Source organism: Furipterus horrens, unplaced genomic scaffold (genome assembly GCF_987537825.1).
Source record: "Furipterus horrens unplaced genomic scaffold, mFurHor1.1.pri manual_scaffold_10, whole genome shotgun sequence".
Lineage (NCBI taxonomy): Eukaryota > Metazoa > Chordata > Mammalia > Chiroptera > Furipteridae > Furipterus > Furipterus horrens.
In genome coordinates, this window is record NW_028327180.1 from 78,770,062 (window position 1) to 78,793,220 (window position 23,159).

Below are 23,159 nucleotides of genomic sequence, written 5' to 3' on the forward strand. Positions count from 1 at the left end.
CTCCAGTGGGATGTGACTAGGTCTCAGCTTTATGTATGTGTTGAATTTAGGAGTTAAGAGTCAACTCCTCGCAAAGTAAGATGTATTTCCCTTATAATTTTCTATCAATACTTGAAATGTTTCAGTTTTAAATACAGAAAGGAAAACACAGTAAGGATAAAAATAGATTTTGAAGCAATATCCAAACAGACCATATACACCTACCCTCCTAAATGCCAACTAATTACTTTTAAAGGGAACCATCAGCACTCATCCTTCCAGTGTTAAACTTTACTTAATAGGAGCTGTAGATACTGCCATCTTACAGTCTTCCAGTAGAGAAGAAATGAGTCTTCTAATAGAGAAGAAGCTCTTAGCTTACTAAGCAAGGATGAATATGAAAAGAAACTCTTGGGGTTACTGAAACAGCTGTTTTAACTACTAGAAAGACTACACAGGTGATTCAACAGAATTTACTCATATATTTTCCATTTTCTATACTACTTGAAGGCATAGGATAGCTTAAAATGCAGTACAACTTTTATACAACTTAGGAGATTTAAAAAAAAAAAAAATCTCCACAAGAGAAAGCAGCTCAGCAGGCCCTGGTATTAAAACATTTTTTCCAGAATAAACAGGTAAGCAATTGCATTAAAAGGCAGTTTTCAAATATTTAAATTATACCAGGATTCCCTCCAATATATGCCTTGCTTGTCCAATGCAACTAATTCTTATTCATTGCTAACAGTGGGGCATGGATTTTGGGTAAATGTTTATGGTTTTATTTTCTTCGCTATCAAAAATCTTTTAAAGTGTTATCAAGCAGCAAAATAAGTTGCATCAGCTCTCTGCTCACAGTAAAGGTGCTAATTCCTCGTGTTAGAGGTGCAAACTGTGAAATCACAAAAGGTACAGTTTAATGGTAAGGAGAGCAGGAAGGAACAGTAACAAGTGGCTTAGGTACAGCGTTGGACAGAATCAAACCACTTATGCCTATAGGGGCTGCTCAACTGAAACTAACAGAGGTGCATTCAAAATAAAGTTGGAGATTATAATTGGTGTTCAGAATCAAATTTGAAGAATTTTTTGATAAAATATAAATCTGTTCTTTTGAAACAGGGAATGAAACTATCAATTGATGGAGAGCTAGAGACTTATTAACCCCTCCTACACAGATAAGGAAATAAGTGACAAAGTCTCTTGCACTGAAGTTATGTATTTTAACAGCTTTACATGTAATAATTCATATATAAAAAACTTTTAAGTGCTTTTCTCCAATTTAAAAATCTAAAGAATTCAAAAATAAGGCATTCAATATTTGAAAAAAGTACAGATTTACAAAATGTGTATATTCTGTCATGAAAACTCCACACCAACATTATACACTTGGAAAAAAATACAAACAGGATATATTACAAATTTATGTAAGCAATAACTTAGTTCACACCATGCAATAAAAAGTACATTAATCAAGAAACACAAGCTTTTGTAGGTTCTAAAATGAAGAACTTTTTTTTTTTCTTTCTGCAGAATCCTTAAAACCTGTGGCACTTAAAATTTGTTAGCCTTTCTACTGAGAGGTAAATTATACACAACAATGATGAAAAAGATTAACAGACCAGTTGTCTATTAGGAATCATTCCAGCTTTGTTCAACAATGGCTGAAACTCTTTTCTCATATTCGCGTTTGTTTTCCTGATAAAGTTGTGCTGCCTGGCTATTGGCTGGACTGTTTGGATTTGGTTCATCCAGCAGAGACTAGAAGGAGAGATAAGGAAAAATAAATTTGCAGAGTTATTCTTTATATTAACATGGGTTAGATAAGGAGCACTGAACTTAATACAGAATGGCAGATATTAGTATGTCTTAAATATTTTTAGGTCCAAATACTTCTCAGAAATGGCTTGATAACTACAGTAAGATTCCTGCTGCTAGAGAACTTAAGCTTCTAAAATAAATCACTCTCAACTGCCTTAAGACCTCTAATTTCCAATAAATTGGAAAAGAACAATCTTCAGCATACTAACACATTAAACTAGGAAATAAGAAGCTTGACTTGGTTAATACACATCTATAAATAGCCTAACATTTCCCAAAGTTAAGCTCTATCATTGTGGTTACTTGGCAAATGTCTGACAGTAAGTAAGGAAGTTAATCTTGTTTCCTTTAATCAATAAAATTTATATATATAGCAGCAAAGCGGTGCAATAGGAAGGTTATAAAAATTTATAAAATGATGCTAATTAAAGTGTGATAGAAAAGCTTTAAAAAGGTCACAAACCAAAATGTTACTTGTGCTTCCCTCAAATCCACATAAAACAAACTGAAATATTCTGCCAGAGTGACAGAATTTCTTGGATGGGCAGCATATTCAATGCTTCTCTGAACTTAACAGTTTCTTGAGGTCCCTTGGTTTTTACCTTTCCACAAGATTTTTCATTCTTCTCTACAACCTCTGGCTATTCTTCATGGCATGAATAACACTTGAGCTGTGAGAACATTTACTTGCACATGAACAAGAAAATAGTTGTAGATTTGATATAAGGTGGTCACTAATGAAAAAGCAGACCAGTCGTCTGAAAATCATGGGTTTTTGTTTGAGCTCTGCCACTGGTCACCTGGATGCTAGGAAGGTTAGTTTGCTCAGCTGGTATTTAGATTATTCCTAAAGGAGCCGACCAGATCCCAAACAACCTTGAAAAATTTTGATACATCTTAAACACACTTACCTGAATTGATGTTAAAATAGAAGATACATCATATGTTGGACTCCATCGATTCTGAAGGATATCTAAACATATGCTACCATCAGCATACACTGCAAAGACAACACTAAAATGGTTACATATCAATTTTCTCATATTTAAAAGGTAAGAGGATCTTTGCCATGAACAAGAATGCTTGGCCCAGATAAAAATTATGAACATTAGGCAACAGCTAAAACCATCTTTTGTCTCACAGGAAAACCAGTCTTAAAACTAAGGTTGCTTATTTTGTACCTTTTCATTAGGAGGCTGAGTGAGAGTAAGGGAGAGTAACTATTCCAACACACCATATAGCAAATCTGTTTAAATTCCGTATTCTCCAAGACTGTCAGCTGACTTCTCAAAAGAAACTCTGCAGCCTAGAAGGGATTGGTAAGAAATATTCAAAGGCATGAAAATCAGGGACCTAAACCAAGACTGCTCTACCCAGCAAAAGTATCATTTAGAATCAAAGGGCAGATAAAGAACTTACCAGACAAAATAAAAACTAAAGGAGTTCATCATCACCAAACCATTATTATATAAAATGTTAAAGGAACTTAAGAAAAAGATGATGTTCAAAACTATGACCAATAAAATGGCAATAAATACATATCAACAACTGAATCTAAAAAAACAAACTAAGCAAACAAGAACAGAGACAGAATCATGGATACAGAGAGCATTTTGATGGTTGCCAGATGGGAGGAAGGTATGGGGGAATGGGTGAAAAGGTGACATAATTGAGAAGTACAACTAGGTAGTTACAGAACAGCCATGGGGATGTAAAGTACAGTGTAGGAAATGGAGCAGCCAAAGAACTTATGGCATGACCCATGGACATGAATAATGGTGTAGGGATTGCCTGAGGGGAGAGGGGATGCTGGGTGGAAAGGGGCAAAGGAGGAGAAATTGGGATGACTGTAATAACATAATAAAATATAATTGAAAAAACAAAGCAACCAGTGCATTAAAAATATTTTGTATTTCTACACATTCTTAAATAAAGTTCTTGGGGAAAAAAAAGTTTGTTTTAACACAACAATTCTCCAAGAAATTACTATTAAATTAAAAGAAATAATGGCTATTCAAAGTTTTATTTACAGATGTTCACTATAATACTATTATAAGAGTGAAAAATCGGAAACAACATTGTGGTCTGTAAAGAGGGGACTGGCGAAATGCTACATTAATATAACCAATACCTTTACAGCCACCAGAAACGATATACAGTATGTCTACCCTATATTAACTAATGTAGAAAGACATCCACAATATATTAATTTTCCCATTATTTATATAGGATAATCCCATTTTTGTAAAGAATTACATATATTTTCATTTGAGGTATATGCAGTTACACAAACATTTGTGAGACCAAATGCCAAAATGTCAGTAGTAGATATCTGTAGGTAGTAGGATTATGATCTTACTTTTCTTGTATTTTGTGATTTGTTTTTGCACTGAGTATGCATTACTTTTATAATTAAAAAATAAAAATCAATTAGTTTACATGTTCTAGAAGTCTAGCACTTGGGAAGCTTTTCCCTCATCTCTTGAACTCATTATGTGAAAATACAATGAACTCACATTTTCATCCATCTACAAGCCAGATAACTCTATCTAAAAACAACAATGCAGTTTGCTGGGGGAAGGGGGGGCAAATTATACTCAAATACTGTCATTCCACAGGACTCTATGCTTGGCCCTATCCCTTCTTACCCTTTACATACCCCTCTGGGCTATGCTGTCACTCCCATGGCCTCAATCACTAACCATGTTCTAGGTACTTCCACTTGTTAGCTTTAGACCAGATTTTAACTCTCAGCTTTAAAGCAGCATAGCCAACTATTTACTGTAATCCACAAAAATATCAAATTTAGGAAGCCCAAAGCAAAAATCATCACCTCTGTAAATCCCATAAAAGTATAAAATGATTTTAAAGTTTTAAATTAGTAACTATATTTGAGAAATAATCAAAAAGAAAACAAGAAACCAAACATCTATGGTGTGATGAATAAACAAAATGCACTATATCTATACAATGGATTATCATTCAGAAATAAAAGGAAATGAAGTACAGATATGTGTTACAATACAGATGAACCCTGAAAACTATACTTGCTAGCTGAAGTTAGTCACAAAGAACCACAAGTAAGATTCCATTTATATGAAATCTTCAGAATAGGCAAATCCATAGAAACAGAAAATAAATCAGTGGTTGCTTAGGGCTGGAGGGATTGGCAGAAGTGGACTGCTAACAGACATGAGATTTTTTGGGAAGGTGACAAAAATAAGTTCTAAAATTGATTATGGTCATAGTTGCACAACTTGGTGAATATACTAAAAACCAATGAACTGTTTATTTCAAATGGGTGAATAGCATGATATAGGAATTATATTTCAATAAATTTTTTTAAAGTAAACCAGAAAGTTAATTAAAATGTATTGATAGCAGAAACAAGAAAAACTATGTTATTAATATGAAAGGATGAAAATAACCTAATATACTGTTTCCCTATAAATGTGTCAATCCTACACCTATACACATATACCCCTTGCACATTCTACAGTCCATCCCACCTTGATTTACAGAACCCCCTCCCTACAATCTGAGTTGATTCAATACCAAGTCTAAGCCAGATAAAGCAACAGTGGACTAAATGGTTAAGTGACTTGGGAATTTCCCCAGAACAGAAACAAAAATTAAAATAAAACCTGTCTTGGCTTTAAAAAAAAAAAGGGCAGCTGAAAAGAAAAAGCAATTCAATTTATTATTGGGAAGACACACTGGTTCCAGGCACACAAACTTAATCTCCTCTGAGTAGGAAGCTCTACCTGCCTATAGCCCATTCATGCAGTTTGCTGTACTAGACTAGATGCACATTCAGAAGGATTTCTGAAAATGTTCCTTCTGAAAGTCAGTTAACTAATAGGAAAGATCACATTTAAATGAGCAAAAGGTTACAAAAAGGAAAGAGCTTAAATAGTTTAGAAAATAAGTCTTTCAGACAGTAATTTATAATCCAGTAATATATTAGAAGTAAACTGCAGAAAATCAGGGAAAAGCAAATTTAATTATAAAAGGGTCACTAGCATCACTTATGAAAAATAGTAATAAAATGAACTTCTAGACGTGAAAATAGAAACGAGGAAAAAATGTAAGGCTGTATTTTTAAAAAGCCTTAAAAACATAAACCTTTGATCCAGTAATCCCACTTTTAAAAACCTATTCTAAAGAAATATAGGTATTTGATGAGATTTATTTTCAATATTAGAAGTGCTGAAAAATTAAGACACTGATTAAATGAATTATGGTAAACTCAACATTTTGTTGCAACTAAGAATGATGTAAGAGTATTTAATAAGGAAAAATGTTTCTAGTATATAAAAAATTACGTGACATATAACATACCAATTTTGTACAAGCATTTATTTGTATTTTTTAAAAGCTAAATTTTCAGTGACAAATTCTTTTCAGCAACTTTTACATTTCTACAAATAAATATTACTTTAAAATCTGGAACCTTTGTAAGATCCCAGACCTCAAAAATGTGGCTGATACTGACATGGAAGTGACTTCTAGAAGTGGGCCCTGAGAGTGAGAAGTATGGGGCAGAATTAAAAGGAAGGGTCAAAGAACGAGTATGAATGATCCATGGACACGGACATGGACAATGGGGTGGGGATGGACTGAGGGAGAAGGGGTGAGCAGGGTAGGGGGAGAACAATGGGGGAGAAAGTGGGAAAACTGTAATACAGAAAATAAATATATTAAAAATAAAAATAAAAGGACACCCCCCCCCCAATCATTTGCAAAGTCTAATAAATTGCTACTTACCATTTGGATGAAACATTTTGGATAAAAACCTAACAGTTGGCGGTTTATTTGGATATTCTTCAGAAAATTCTATTACTAGTTTAAAAGTACCTAGATAGGAAACAAACCAAAGTAATTCTAGTAAAGAAAAGCATAATTTTTAAATCTCTTCATCAATGAATTCTCAAACCCATAGTGTTTTCTGCACCACATAAAAATATGAATTTTAGATTAGTATATAAAACACACTAATATACTTCTATATATGTCAGATTAATAACACAGCGTTGGTAGCACTTGGGGAACTAATATATTTTTTAAAATATTTTATTTATTTTTAGAGAGGGGAAGGGAGGGAGAAAGAAATGGAGAGAAACATCAACATTTGGTTGCCTCTTGTGCACCCCCAGCTGGGAACCTGGCCTGCAACCCAGGCATGTGCCCTGACTAGAAATTGAACCAGTAACCCTTTGGTTCACAGGCCAGCGCTCAATCCACTGAGTCACACCAGCCAAGACAGAATAATATTTTAACATGCTCTTGGTGGGAATAACTGTCATATTTTTAAGAGGCAATTTGGTCCTACCTCCTAAAACTTAAAATGACATTTGGAGAAATATAGTTTATTAAAGCCTAGTAGGGGAGAGCCCAGAGCATTTTGAAAGGGGGTGACTATTCTATCAGATGACAGAGCTTAGATTGAAGTCATGGACACTGATGTGAAAGGTCTGTTCTGTCCTATAACAATCACTTCAATGTCAAGAATCAGTAAGCATTAGTGTAACTGCCTACTACTGCTGGTTATAGACCAACATGGTACATTTTGGTCAGTCTATATCAGTATTTTATAGTCAATAGAAACAGGCACTTTTAAAAAATTATGCATTTTAGCAAAGTAAGTCTGTTGATAGTGAACAAATAAGTTAAGAACTCTCAACTCCAATCCAAATCCATTTCACAGAAATAACACTATTAGTGGTTTTGGATTTGTCTTCATAGACTTTTTTTGTGTTTATTCACTATTTAGAGTCCTTTTATTTCGAAGAAACTCACATCAAAGGTGAATCCAACTTCAACCCCTTAGACATACTTATTATCCTTATGAAGTCAAAAGTTTAAACCACTCCAGGTAGTCCTTATTTCACCAATGCCAACTAAAACTGGGGGAAAAAAAAAAATCTAAAAACAAACAAAACCCCCAAACAAAAAAACATATAATTAACCTAATTTCTAAGCTCCTGGCTTCAGTTTACCAAGATTAGAGCATGTATTTAGTAAAATATTTTATATAAACTTTATCTTCTTCGCCAGTCATATATTTGGTACACAAACTCTACCACTTTACATTTGTTGTTAGAAATTTGGGATTACGAGGCCAAAGATATAAGCAAAATCAAAGGTGATATCTGCTCCATATTTTGATATGTTAATAGAGGTACTACTATGAAATACGTAGTTAATTAGTGAAAACAGCCTTATACCTAATTATATATTTTTAAAATTTAATTTTAATTTTCTTTAATTACAAAATTTACCATGTAAAAATTTCAAGCAAACACAAATATAAAACAGCTATTTTTAACTTTTATTTATTTATTTATTCATATTATGTGGTCTCATAATATATTATGTATACTCTTACTTCCAACAAACACCAAACTTCCAATGTGAAGTCACTGAAAGTGAAGCTGGAAAGAGATGCGTGTAATAGCATACTATTTTATAGTATGTCCGCCAAAAATAAAAGATTAATTTCATTTTTAAATATTGGCTATCTAATAGCCAGCTTGCAACAAATCCCTACAAGCTGCCTCAAGCACACCACTGGCTGTAGCTATCGATACATACTGTATTAGAAATTATAACTCAGAAAATCTTAAAATATGTATCATTAACTACAGACCCATTACACATTTATCTAAGTAACGGTTAATGAAAAAATAACAATCTTCTCCCAAAGTTAGTGAGAAGTGAAGCACTGTTTTACATTTTTGCAAATCTCTTTAATGACTGCCTTAACAGAAGACAGCTGGATTCTCTTAGCTGCTTCTGCATTCAATCTGTTGAAATATGCTGTTTGGGTTAAGGAACATGAAGAAAACCAGGCATCACACAATTACATAAATGAAAAAGAAAGTATTTTCATTAGCTTTTCAGATAATTGTAGATATTTTTTGATATTACACCAAGAAATGGTAGGTTTTTAAAGGTTAGTTGTGATGTAAAATCTGAAACCATACAAATAAACCTTTGTACCACTGTATTTGGAAAATATTGGTTCACTGTTATACAACTTTTCTAAGTGTTACCACATTCCATTATATACCACCCATAAAATCACAATAGGTAATAATACCTATTGATCTCACTAGAGAAATCTTAAGAGTATTGGGAAGGGTCATTTTATCAGCAGCAACAAATATTGCCAGCAGCCTTCCATGACCTAACAGCTCACTTAAGTCACTTTTGAGAATATGTCTGCCAAATACTCAAACCTAAAGAATCAGTTTGTCTGTGAGTCATTCTTTCAAGTAAAAATATCACATGAAAAAAGCAATAGTTCAAGCTGCAACCCAAACAACTGCACAATTGCTTTTCAAAGACCATCACCATACTTTGGTACAGAAAAGGGGTGCTGTACGCCCCACTTCATCACACAGAATATTACTAAAAAGATGTCTACTCAAGGGCCAGAATTTAATAATATTAATAACTTCCACTTTTTCATCAAGACATTTTTAAGTGAAAACTGGCATCTTTTAAAATGCAAAAAATACAAAGACTATTAGTACGGTTTGATGCCACCATCTTGATTTGTCCCAAGATGCTAAACTGCTTAGGTCCAGTTTTAGTCACTAATGTTTTTGTACCATCAGTGCAAATGTCAATACGGTGAAAAAGACAAACAATGTCTTTGTATTGAAGGCAGTTTTGATCATGTGGAACTCCTGAAAGGGTTTCACGGAACTTAAGGAAGAAGTTTATGGACCACCTTGGAGAACACCCAAATGTAGAGTAAAAAGCTTAAGTCCTTAAGTACTTCTCTTTAATTCCTAACCTCAAACTAGAGGTAACCACTGATAATAGTGTGGTACATAACCCTTTAATACACATGCACACTTGCATGTACGTACCTAGTAAGAACATACATTATTCTGTTAACATTGTCTTTTTGTCCAGTCTACCTTATTCCTTAAGAAGTATTGCCCTGATTGGTGTGGCTTAGTTGGTTGGGTGTTGTTCCACAAAACAAAAGGTCGCCAATTTGATTCCAGGTCAGGGCACACGTGGATGGGGCATGTACGTAAGAGGCAGCCGATCGATGTTTGTCTCCCTCTTCCTCCCTCCCTTCCCCTCTCTCTAAAAATAAGTAAAATCTTAAAAAAAAGGGGGGATCATTGGAAAATATGCCTTTTTAAACAATAAGAAGTATATAATGTTACAGAGTTTAGCTGTATCATAATTTGCTATTTCTTCTATTACGCATTCAGGATATCTCCTTAAAAATGGTGCTGCAATCAATCTTTGTACCAATATCCTTGCTGCATTAATGCTGAAGTCATTTTGAGAATTAAAACGAACCTTTAGCCCTGGCTGGTTTGGTTCAGTGGATTGAGTGCCGGCCTGCAAACCAAAGGGTCACTGGTTCAATTCCCAGTCAGGGCACACGCCTAGGTTGTAGGCATGTGAGAGGCAACCAAACAAAGTATCTCTCACACATTGATGATTATCTCCCTCATTCTCCCTCCCTTCCCCTCTCTCTAAAAGTAATAAGATTTTTTTAAATAAAACAAACCTTTAAAAGAATTTTTTTAAAAACCATTCTGTAATTAGGGAAAAATCTAACTACCTGTTAAAATCAATTTGAGAAGCTCCATTAAAAATACATATTAGAACTAATTTTCCATTTCCCTGGCTCTTGGTGAAAATACTGAATTTAAGATGCAAAAGATTATGCATTACACTATTTATGGCTGTTGCATGCCAGTTTTATATGAATCTACTGGCAACTATGTATATTTAATAACGATTTCAGCTCAACATCCCTATTAATATAGATAACAAAGTAAAAAAAAAACACAAAACCATGATTACCCTCCTCATGTTTACCTAAGAAACATGTTAGCATGCTTCAAAACCACTAAAATTTAAACTATTCTCAACACAGACTCTACCAGCTAGGCTTACAGTTTTCTAGCCAAATATCAAAGTAACAGTAACTGGCAACCAAAGATGTTCAAAAGCTGATGGGAGAATGAAGTCCCGTAAACTAAAATTCTCAGTAGCAGTAGTTTTAATTTTACCTATTAACAACAGAAAAGTTTGTTTTTTTTTAAGAATTTATCTATTTATTTTAAAGATTTTATTTATTTTTAGAGAAGGGGGGCCAGAGGGAGAAAGGGAGAGAAACATCAATGTGTGGTTGCCTTTCGTGCGCCCTCAACTGGGACCTGGCTCACAACTCAGACATGTGCCCTGACTAGGAATCGAACCAGCGACCCTTTGGTTAGCAGGCCTCAGCAGGCGGGAGAAAATAAGTTTTACATAGATACATTGGTCTTACAATTTCACTTTTAAAAGCCTCTTACTGCTAAAGAAAACAAGGAGAATGACTTACCATCTTCAAAGGGTGTTCCTTCTGGTCTGGAAATAAAGAAGGTTTCTGATTAAAAAAAGGTTTTCATTCTTTCATTTTGCTTTTTCCTAATTTTCAAGAGTGGAAAGGATAAACTCAAACAGAAAGGGGCTCATTCTAATGATTTGTAGAGTTCTTAAGATATTAGTTTAATATCATTTTAGCCCTAGATTTTCACAGACGTTGGCATAAAAAGTAACTTTTATTTGCTAAGTTTTCCTTTTATTAAAAAAAAATACTTGTCATAATTTTAGCACAAAAAGAATTCAGTTCATAAATACCAACCATTTTGTGAATGTGTATTCTTAAAAGGTCCTATTTTAAGTTACATCACTAAGTTGAAAATCAATATCCTTTAGTTTAAGATAAGTACGACACCAAAACATATTATTCTGCTTTTCAACAGAATGATTTCTTGTTCAAACTGGGTAGACAAAACTGAAATCATCATGCCCATTTCTTTTGCTCAAATCTGTTCCTTGCCTCCATATCCCAATTTCATTTTTCCTAGGCAGCAGCATGAAGTGTAATGATTATTTGCAAAAGTCATATTCAGGATCTCAAAGAAGCATGTTAGCTTGAATTTAATATAATTGCTTTAGAATGGGAACTATACCCATTTTCCCACTAGTCTTTAAGGTAGACTCATAACTAATTCAGAGGAAAATCAGAATTGTTAATTAAAGAATTCCCCTTTAAAATTCTAGTGCAAAACCCTAGTTTAAAAACAGTGAAAGGAAAAAAAGATAAAGTCTGAAAAAAACAAAAAGACATAAGGAAATTTTAAGTTAGAAAGCATATATGCAATATGTAAAATATGTAAATTGTAAGACTGCTTCTCAAAGACTCCAATCAGCTACAAGCCTATCTTTTTATTGAGCTTCACTTTATTGTGCTTCATAGATAAAACCTTTTACATGAATTGAATACAAGGCCCTCCACCAGGAAAAAAAAAAAAAAGGACTGGCTTTATTGTGGGGTCTGGAACCAAACTTACAATACCTCTGAGGTATGCCTGTATCTCACACTGGGCTGTGAAACATTTTTCATTTAAGTTCTTGCCGCAGTGTAAGTTCTCAATATTTCTGGTTCCTAGCCTTTCTATAGTTCCAACAGAACGCAAGCATAAACGCTTGGTACATTTTGTACAAAATTAAAACCCGAAGTCATTATAAAAGCATACATTTTAACAGTAAAATGCAAATAAATTTTGTGTAACTGCTAAAAATTTTACGGGAATGCTTGTTTTCTAATTTACCTTGCAGTTTCTGTAAGGTCCTCATTCCACCTAAGCCTCTTTTCCTAGCTGCACATTTTTTCTTAAAGAATCACCACACCTATTAGTTGCTTTATCTTTAAACTCACCCAAATATAACTGCATTCCACTGCATGATGTTGTTTTCAGATGGTGCACCACTGACACCCACAGGTGGATCCTCTTGCAATCTAAAAATCCCATCATAGTAATTTTAAAAGTTGAACATCTGAGCCACTAAAAAGGCCAAAAAGAACTTACAGATTCTACACTCTCTACTTTTGAGACACAAACTAAGTTTATTTCCTTGGTCTTGTGATGAGCTGGAATAAACCATCTGACAAATAAAAAATAAAAAAATAAAAAACCCAGATATACACTTATTAGATACCTCTGCAAATCATCTAGAATTCCAAAGGACTTGGGAATATCCCTCTTCAAATATCATCAAGGTGAAGATGTATTTCAAGAACTAATGTATATAGGCTGCCCTCAACCAAAAATAGATACCACAAGTGCCAAAAATGTTTACAGAACCATCAATTTTGCTATTGTAATGCAAAGACTGAGCCCTAACCAAGGCTATTTGTACAACACAGCCACCAAACTTCCTCCTCCAAACAAAAATTTCCTCAGTGTGGCCACTACTATATTCAATTTGATTAGGAAACTAGTTTTAGGCACCAAAGTTACTTTATCCCATTTGCTTCCATTAGCAATGGCTTTCAAGTAATCAAAGATTCAGTTAGGCTTTCCGTCAGTTCCTATTTTAAAGGTTGTGCACTAACACTGAAATCTACCTCTGAGATCAGGACACGCAATACAAAGCTACCTTCCAACATTTGTCATAGTCAAATTCTTGTAATCTGAAGACCTTTGGAAAACTGCCAAGTACCATGTGTTCAATTCGGAATAAAACAGAGAAAGATGTCACATACACACACACACACACACATAGACACAGACACACAAGCAGAGAATTGCAGTTAAGAGCTGGTAGTTTTATTATTTGAATTTCACTCACCTGAATTTCAACTAATCTGATCTACTGATTTCAAGCTTTAGAAGAGGACTTTTACACGAAAAAGGACATCTCCCTTTAAAGACTCAGCAAAAAGTAAACGCTATGTTTCCTCTCTCTACATACACATAGGCCATGATTGTCCTGTGGTGTGATACTCTGAAATTAGTCCACATAAAAATGGTTCTTTTTAGTCAACCTCAAGATTGAGCCCCTCTGAACAGAGCCTTAGAGGAATTATGCTGCTGATACCCACCAAAGGTAATGAGTTAAGAGAAGTTACGAATATATTCAATGATAAATTGGCCAAGGCCCAAAAATAATGGCTTCCAAATGCCTCACCGACTTTCTAATGGCGAGGTTGAGAGGTACTTCCTGAGTGGCTAATCTCAGTTCTTATACTAGACACTTTGTCTCAATCAGAGCGGCTGTCCTCAGAAAAACACTGAAAGAATGTGCGCAGAGGATCGCAATGCTAAGTTTTGTTACTTTTCCCCTATACCTCCAACTGAAAAAGTCACTTCCTCCTCACCAACCCCCACATCTCCTAACGAAATCCTACTTTACAAAAGGAAGCTCAGGGAGTATCACATGAGCGCCAGTCTCAGGGAAGGCATTTTCCCACACTTGGGAAGCTATAGATAGGGCTTTATCCCCCAGGCCACGGAGCCGAGTTCCAGAAAGCACTGGCAGCCAGCAGCGTTCCAGGTCCCTAAGCCAGTTCTCAAGGTCCTTTCCCCCAGGCGGGGGAGCAGTCGGGTTTCGGAGGGTGGGTTCACCAACTCCCGGCCTCTCACTGTAGACCCCACCCTCGCTGCAGAAGGCGGGGGTGGGGGTGGGGGTGGGGTGGGGGGGCTTTTCCACCCAACGCTGCCTCTCCGAGGCGACCGCAGGGCCATCGAACAAAGCTGACTGGTGCAGCTAGCGAGGAAAAAGCTTCTACAGGGACTCACTTTTGGGGTTTAGGGAGGGGGCACCACAGGGTGAGGGTCGGGGATTTGGGGGGTAGGATTTGAACACTAGGTTGACACCTCGGGCAGCTGGGAAACCTAGGAGCCCATAGCCATCTTTATATTTGGGGGGAGACGGTTATCTAAATTTGTTATGTTACAGGAGTGAGGGACCAAGCAAGGGTATGAGAGCGCGAACGAACGTTAGAACAGGCCTTCTGTTGCTCCCGTGGGGCCCACAGGCGGCCCTGAGGATCGCAAGGAAAAGGTGTCCGGGTCCCCCGCCCTGTAGGCCCGTAGCTTTGGGGAGCAGCTGTCATCCAGGCGAGGGGGAAGGGCCTTACCGCTTGAAATCCCGCATAAGCCTCCTCCGAGCAGGGGTCGACATGCTCCACAGCTGGCCCGCAATCCGTCTGAAGGAAAAGAGTTCCGCGCAACCCCCCCACCCCCCGGCGCGGCGGCCGAATCACTGCGGGTCACCACCGCCGAGGCTGCACAAACAACCCTGCAATGACGTCTCCCTCCGCCGCCTCCAGATCCCTCCGCCCTCCGCCAGTACCACTGAGAGAGGTGGGTAGAAATATGGGGAGGGACGTATGAGACTTCCTGTGGGAGCCTTCCAGTAAGGCCCTACCTATTTTGCCTTCCTCAACTAATTGAAAAATTAGTATTTTCTGTGCTCAGACTAGATATTGTGGATCAAGAGGCACTGAAACCAAAACATCATACTGTCTCCTCCCCTTTCACTAGCTTAGGTCCGACCGAGGGGGGAGAGAGGGACGCAAGCGGGGCCAGAGATTTCAGGGAAAGGAGGTGGGATGACGTAAGACCACGTGACCACTGGCAGCGGTGTCAACAATCCACCCTTGAGGGGGAGGTGGCGAAGTATCTAGAACTACGTGCCCTATGACGCCATTAGAACTGGTCACGTGAGAGCGTCCCTTGGATCTTAGTCTCAACCAGGTAGATGAAGCATGTAGCTAAATAGATTGGACTGAGGACCGGCAAACACCCGTATTAGTTTTCCAGACCTTTGTTGCCACGAACAGGGAGGGCAATAGAAGAGGAGCAGATCATGGAAAGTAAAGCTTGCTTTGCTTAAATCTTTAAAAGAGGTGAAAGTAATTTGGAGTTAAACTCCCCTCCAATCTGCTACATAAGGAAGAAAGAGTGATGGGACCTCCATTTTTTCTGGTGAACGAGGTATTTAATGCTGAGGCTAATACAAAGTAAAATCTCCAGATATGCTGCCTTAGGGGAACAAAATAGCCTGCATATGCTTTTTTTTAGTGGGGTTTCCAGGGTTCAAAATTCTCGGCAAAGATCAAAGAATGGTGTAGATTGTCCAAGGTTTTTTCACACTCCCTATGGACTTACAAATTTTACCTTTCCCGATGGATCTATTCCCATTTGGGGATTTGTGTCAGAACCCACGGATTTGGCTACTATGGTGTAACGTCTTTGTCAAGAAATGTGGGTATGAGATCTCCAGAGAGCAGCATATTGATGGGGGGAGGGCGGGGGGTTGTAAAAGAAACTTAAAAATACGATTCAGATCTGGAGAACATCATAAAGACATGGATGGAGATTCCATACCTAGTCTGGATAACTTATTTCAGGTCTTCTACCCTAGCAAGTTAGGTGCAAATGCACCAGAAATGACCTGCATGTAGTGGAGTGGTCGGAGGGATAGATCAGAGGTATTGACCCTTGTAGAGGATTCTGAACAATTTCATATCTATTAGTGTAATTCCTCACTCAGCTCAAGGCAGAATGGGAGGAAAGAATGAGGACCTTAGCATTGCTCCAAGTTCCCCATGGTTAAATGGGACCAGAGAGGGTTAACTTTCCACACTTTCCCGGTATCTTCTGTGGATGAAAAAGGAACCACATACTAAGCCTGACAAGCATGGGAGGCCTACCTGGTGGGCTTTCAATCTCAGAGACCCAGAGAAGCCACATAGGATACTCTGAAATTAAAACTTCCTAACTAAAAGTGAATCATGGAAGGTCCTCATGTCCCAGGCCTGAGTATTGTATTTCTGCATCTATGATAATATTTGGAATGTCAGAGTAATCCCCTTTTTTCCAGACTCCTGGAGCACAATTTTGCCCACAAAACAGGAGACCAGTGAATCCTTCATTGTCACCTTTTCCCTGCATACCATGTCTGTGTGCTGTAAATGTTAATTATCCTGTACCTGCCAATGTAAAAGAAGTATTTGAGTCTCCGTTTTACTTTTCATCCAATCTCAGGTATTTCCCTGCTTTGCCTTCTCCCGTCTCCCTAATGAACAGTGGATTTCATGTAACCCCCTTACATCTTCTTCTTTGATTCTAATTTATTAAGTAAGTGGTAAAGCTGCCATTATTCCAGAGCATTTTCTCAATTGTTGAGATTTTGCTTCCTGGCAGTTGTCACCATTTGGCTCAAATAAACTCATAAAAATTCTGTGCAGGTTTAGATGTTTCTTCTGTCAACACTCCCTTTCTTCAAACCCTGAATCTATCTCTTGTTTTTGGTAATTGGTGATGAAGTTAGCCAGGCCTAACTCTTGATAGGTCCTGCTGTGCATTCACACATGCGATTCTCTAAAGCAAAAGCTGCTTTATTCTTATTTTTACACTTGCCTTCTTGTCATAGCAATCCTATCCTCCTAATAGCTAAGGATGAAGACACACTGGTAGGGTTATTACATACAGTAAAATGTTGAAGAGAAATATTTTTTTAAATCCATTATGTCATTTATCTAGCAATTTATAATTGTTTTGGAAACCCAGTTTTTGATTTTCTAAAATGAAATAATATTTTTGACAAAAATCAGTGAAGATGTTTCATTAAAGCCTTAAAGCAGCAGTGTATAAGCAAGAATTATTGGCTGTTGTGGTTTCTAGGCCTACTATAACTATGTGTAGTGTTAAAAAAACAAAATTCAAAAGAGTAAATTTGAAGATCTAATTGGCTTCATTAAGCTATTTATGAATTGGGCAGCACCCAAAGGCACTGCTGAGTTTTACAAAATGAAAGGTTTTATAGGAAGAAAGTGGGACAAGGAAGGTATTAACAGAAGAACAGAAAGTATTATTTTGGGGCAGGGACAATTTGGGAGGGGCAAATTTGCCTCTTCTTGTGTGTGTGTGTGTGTGTGTGTGTGTGTGTGTGTGTGTAGAGGGCCCTCATGATATATTATTTCATTGGTGTTTACCAGGAAATTTCAAATAACCTGTGTGTGTGTGTGTGTGTGTAGAGGGCCCTCATGATATATTATTTCATTGGTGTTTACCAGGAAATTTCAAATAACCTGTGTGTGTGTGTGTGTGTGTGTGTGTGTGTGTGTGTGTAGAGGGCCCTCATGATATATTATTTCATTGGTGTTTACCAGGAAATTTCAAATAACCTGTCTGGTTTAGGTTGTTTTTCGGAGAGGTTGAAACTGCAATTAGATGCAGTATTAAGTCTAGGTTTGGTATCATGGGCTTTTAGCGCAAGTGATGCCATTTTGGGGCCTGTGATTCAGTAGATAGTTTTAAAGTTGTAATTTTATACTGTAGTGATTCTGTAGCGCTAGATTGTGAGCTCACTGAGGGCAGGGGCTCTGATTCATGCTTTGCCCCTTACAAATATTTAGTCCACAAAAAAGTATTTAATAAACTTCAGCAGCTTGGAAACACTTAGGAAGCTTTTAAAATACCAATTCCTTGACCCTATCTCATTTAAATTAGGACTTCTGGGGATGGGGCCTTTTAAAAAGTTCACCAGATGTGATTTTAATGTGCATGGTAGGGTGGGACCAATGGCCTAGAATTTATTGGATAATAATGTTTTCTCATTTAGGGAGTGAGAGTTGGCCTTTTAACATTTAACACAGTTTTATAGAAAAATAAAGCGCTAAGAGGGCACTCCCTGGGCACTTGCTCCAGTGATATCCTTGTTATTCACCCCGTGTCTAGTTCCTAAGCAATTAGATAACAGCTTTTTTTTTTTCCCCTGTGCCCTTGTATGTCAATCTGTGTGGTAGAAGCCATTGAATTATTTGCTTTCCCAAAGAGGGAGTTTTACAGCTTTGACACATAGCAAGGGAGTTTTTTAAAAAAGGATTACTATGAGCTTGAAAAAAAATTAAAAGCATATTGCAGGTGTTCAAGAAAGGCTCTTGATTTAACAAGCGTCTTCTCATTTTAAGGCTGAAATGTGGACTATTGAGCTCAACACTCGGACCTATGGGATATTAATGTAACTAGGTAACTTAGAAAACTACAATGATATTAGACTTGCTAGGAAGTCTTCTTTTACAAGAAGTCTCTAACAAGTACTTAATGACACCAGCCATCCTTTCAGGACCGAGCACAAGCGTCAGATGTTCTCTGGCCTGGGGACCTATGCAAGGGTGGGTTGGACAAACCTCAGCCACTTCCGCCTTCCTAGAGTACCTGCAGTCGTTCACGCTGCGGTCAAGATGCTGATCCTCCCCCGCCTCCGCTGAAAACCATCTTTGTGAAGAGGACCTAATTTGAGCGTTTTGCAACCACTAATGCTCACCCCTAACACCAAGCAAACTTCCAATTAGCTCACACCAAGAACCCGCTTTTGCTTCTCATTTTCCCTTCCGGGTCAGGTGGCCAGGCCTATGTTCCGGTCTTGCGCAACGGGGTTGGCGGCCCCGTTGCCATGGTAGTGCGTGTCCCTGAGCTAATGGGGCCAGCCGCCTAAGTTGGGCTAGGACTCCGCGGGGCCGGACCTGCGGGGCTACAGAAAGGGCCGAGGCGGTGGCGGCTGCTGTTGAGGCTAGCAACACTGGTCTGGGACCCTAAGACATCTGGTTTGAGGAGCGGGCGGTACCGAGGTTTTCTTGAGTCCCGGGGACTGACCTGGGGGAGACTTCAGTATTGCGGGAACTTCATATATGATACAGGCATGACAGGAGGTGTGAGAAATAGCCCCCTCCCCCATGACCTATGTTGACAGGTAGTGAAGGAATCTAAAAAATTAGTATTGATGGTAATAACCGAGACAACGGGCGGCTCCCGAAGTTCTGGTGAGGGCCAGGGCTCCACAAAGACACGTTACTGCTGAGCTGGCGGTTTCCAAAGACAAACGATGTCTGTGGAAAAGATTCCTATTTCTTTCTGTTTCTGTATTTTAAAGTATGGGTTTATGGTGGAAATGAATTATGCAGCTTGAATAAATAAAATTAAAATGTTTAACATTTCTTTTCTTTATTTCTATGAAGAAGCCGGACTTAAGAATGGAGATGTATGAAACTCTTGGAAAAGTAGGAGAGGGAAGTTATGGAACAGTTATAAAGTGTAAACATAAGGATACTGGGCAGATAGTGGCCATTAAGATATTTTATGAGAAACCAGAAAAATCTGTCAACAAAATTGCAACGAGAGAAATAAAGTTTCTAAAGGTTTGCTTCTTTTGCCTAAGTTGCACTTCGTAAGTCAAAATAGAAATAGTTATGGAAAAAAATTACATAAGGAATATTTCAGTTAACACGTGTTTAAGACAGGTAATAGAAAAACAAGTGCGATACTCCACCTAATTGCCTATATTTTGTAATTTTATAGTGATACAAAGATATGTACTTTTTTAAAAAGTATATTTTATTGATTATATTGTTACAATAGTTGCAATTTTTTCCCTTTGCTCCCCTCTGCCCAGTACCCCCCTTCCCCCAGCAATCCCACCCCCCCTTAGTTCATGTCCATGGGTCATGCATATAAGTTCTTTGACTTAACCCTTTCCTATATTATTCATTTTTAAAATTAATTTTTTATAACAATAAAAGACAACAATTCCCCCCTCAGACTTAACACCCTTTATAATCTTATAAAGGACAATGGGCAAAGGTCTTGTGCTCCTCTAGCTGCTTTAAGCTGGACATGGTCGTTGTCCTACCTACCCCTGGGTCCAGAAATCCCTGATAAGAGTAGGGGTGTGGAGGGGAGGGTGGCCTTCCAACGTGTGGAAGGATCTTGCAGACTCCAGGTCAGTTGGCTGTCCCCACACAACGGCATACTTGGTTTAACAGGCTGGCATTCTTGTATTCTCTGGTTCAGTTTTGCTCATTTGTTCGTGTTGTTATTAGTTTCCTGTATTAGTTGATATCATATGGTATTTTTCTTTCATCGCCTGACTTATTTCACTAAGCATAATTCTCTCTAGTTCCATCCATGTTGTTGCAAATGGTAGATGTTTCTTCTTTCTGCTACATAGTACTCCATTGTGTAAATGTACCACAGTTTTTTGATCCACTCATCTACAGATGGGCACTTAGGTTGTTTCCAGCACTTGGCTATTATAAATAATGCTGCTATGAACATAGGGGTGCATAGGTTCTTTTGTATTGGTGTTTCAGGATTCTTCGGATATGATTCTAGCAATGGAATTGCTGGTTCAAAAGGCAGCTCCATTTTTAGTTTTTTGAGGAAATTCCATACTGTTTTCCATAGTGGCTGTACAAGTCTGCATTCCCACCTACAGTGCACTAGGGTTCCTTTTTCTCTGAATCCTCACCAGCACATGTTGTTTGTTGATTTGTTGATGATGGTCATTCTGACTGGTGTGAGGTTGTATCTCATTGTGGTTTTTATTTGCATCTCTCTGATGGTGAGTGATGTTGAGTATTTTTTCATATGCCTATGGACCCTATGTATGTCCTCTTTGGAGATGTGTTTGTTCAGGTCCTTTGCCCATTTTCAAATTGGGTTGTCTGTCTTCTTGGTGTTGAGTCATATAAGTTCCTTATATATTTTGCAGATCAATCCCTTGTCTGAGGTATCATTGGCAGATATATTTTCCCATATGGTTGGTTCCCTTTTCATATTGCTGATGTTTTCTTTTGCTGAGCAAAGACTCTACAGTTTGATGTAGTCCCATTTGTTTATACTTTCCTTTATTTCCCTTGCCTTAGGAGATATATCAGTGAAAATATTGCTACGTGGGATATCTGAAATTTTCCTGCCTATGTTTTCCTCTAGGACTTTTATGGTGTCACGGCTTACATTTAAGTCTTTGGTCCACCTTGAGTTTATTCTCACGTGTGGTGTAAGTCGGTGGTCTAGTTTCAGTTTTATTTTCTTTTTTCATAGATGCCCAGACTGTTTTGATTAGAAGGGCCTTTTAGTATAGTTTGGCATCAGGTATTGTGATTCCTCCTACTGATCTTTTTCCTCAAGATTGCTGTGGCTATTTGGGGTCTTTTTTGGTTCCATATAAATTTTTATTTTATTTTTTTAAGTTTCCTTTGTAAACACTTTTATTCTTATTTTTATTTTTTTAATATGCTTTATTGTTTATGCTATTCATGTTGTCCCATTTCTTTTTCCTTTTTTCCCCTCCACCCAGTGACCCCCCTCCCTCCAGTTGTCCCCCCTCTTAGTCCATGCCCATTGGTTGTGCATATAGTTCTTCTCAACATCTACTCCACTCCCTCCTACTATGCTTCTTAATTCCTGTACCATCTCCCTCCCTTTCCCCCCTTCCCCTTCCCGCTGACATTCCCCCAAAATGTTCCCCATACCTATCATTCTTTTCCCACTCTCATTGCCTACTTAGTCTGCCTTTGTTTCAATTCCCTAGCTTCTGTTGTTGGTTGTTGTGATACAGTTTTCATTTTAATGTTCATAGTTTTGATCCTCCTTCTCCTGAACAAGTCCCTTTAACATCTCATATAACAGTGGTTTGGATCTGATGAACTCCTTCAGTTTTACTTTGTCCTGGAAGCACTTTCTCTGCCCTTCTATTCTGAATGACAGCTTCGCTGGATAGAGTAATCCTGCTTGTAGGTTTTTGCTTTTCATTACTTGGAATATTTCTTGCCAGTCCCTTCTTGCCTGCAAAGTTTCTTTGCAGAAATCTGCTGGTAGTCTTATTGGGACCCCTCTGTATGTAATTCTCTTCTCTTCTTCTCTCTTGCTGCTTTTAAGATTGTCTCTTTATCCTTAATTTTTGACATTTTGATTATAATGTGTCTTGGTGTGGTTCTCCCTGGGTCCAGTTTTTTTGGAACTCTCTATGCGTCCTGGACCTGTAAGTCTATTTCCTTCCCCAAGTTAGGGAAGTTCTGCTTCATTATTTTTTCACATAATTTTTCAATTTCTAGTTCTTTTTCAGCTTCTGGCAGCCCTATGATTTGGATGCTGGCCCGCTTATAGCTGTCTGATAAGTTTCTGAGCCTCTCCTCATTTTTCTCACTTCTCGTTTCCTCTTTCTGCACTGGTTGACTATTCCTTCCCTATGTTCTGTTTTGTTGATTTGATTCCTGGTTTTCTTGCTCTCACCACTAGTTTCATATGTGTTTTTGTTCATTTCAGCAGGACTAGCCTTCATTCCTTCCCCATCTTGTTTAAGATCTGCTGTTAGGTCTGTAAGCACTTTTATAACCAAAGCTCTGAACTGAGCCTCAGATAGATTTCCTATCTGCTGAGCTGTTAGATTAGATATTTGCTGTCTGGTCAGCTGCGTCACTGGGATCTCTATCATGATCTGTGCCACCCTGACAGTTTTGTGTTTACCTTTGATTCCTGGGCAGGGCTGTCACACCTCCTACGCTCTAGGGGGCGGAGCCCCATGCACTCATCACTACTGGGTGTCCCGTCTCACCATGCTGTGGCATTTTTTGCGCGGGTGGGGGTCCAAGATGGATTCCTGCCGTTCACTCTCCGCTGAGAGACTGGGAGCCTCCTCCTCTGTCCCCACCTCCTCCTGGCCTCACAGTTCAAGGCGATGGGGGTCTGTCTGCCCCGGCT

The 23,159-nt window shown here is 37.9% G+C and overlaps 2 protein-coding genes across 2 annotated transcripts in view; one reads left to right on the forward strand and one right to left on the reverse strand.

Moving 5' to 3' along the window:
• Window positions 1–438: 438 nt before the first annotated feature.
• UBE2B (ubiquitin conjugating enzyme E2 B) lies at window positions 439–14,927 on the reverse strand. Its single transcript, XM_090288320.1, has 6 exons — window positions 14,750–14,927; window positions 12,545–12,625; window positions 11,162–11,187; window positions 6,565–6,654; window positions 2,709–2,797; window positions 439–1,737 (listed from the first exon to the last, which is right to left on the reverse strand). The coding sequence occupies exons 1-6, from the start codon at window positions 14,791–14,793 to the stop codon at window positions 1,609–1,611; spliced, it is 459 nt and encodes a 152-aa protein (XP_090144446.1). The 5' UTR covers window positions 14,794–14,927; the 3' UTR covers window positions 439–1,608.
• Window positions 14,928–19,651: 4,724 nt separating this feature from the next.
• CDKL3 (cyclin dependent kinase like 3) overlaps window positions 19,652–23,159 on the forward strand; it is a 49,272-nt gene continuing 45,764 nt past the window's right edge. The window contains exon 1 of the mRNA XM_090289479.1: window positions 19,652–19,816. Coding sequence (XP_090145605.1) covers window positions 19,652–19,816 — 165 coding nt within the window. The remainder of the gene's footprint in view (window positions 19,817–23,159) is intronic.

Bases quoted from the DNA above. Each gene is read 5' to 3' on its own strand.
- UBE2B (XM_090288320.1), bottom strand. From the start codon at position 14,793: ATGTCGACCCCTGCTCGGAGGAGGCTTATGCGGGATTTCAAGCG. The intron at 2,798-6,564 runs GTAAGTAGCAAT...TTGTCTTTGCAG, and splicing joins CAAAATGTTTCATCCAAATG to TGTATGCTGATGGTAGCATA. The intron at 1,738-2,708 runs GTAAGTGTGTTT...CTCTCCTTCTAG, and splicing joins CTATTTTAACATCAATTCAG to TCTCTGCTGGATGAACCAAA.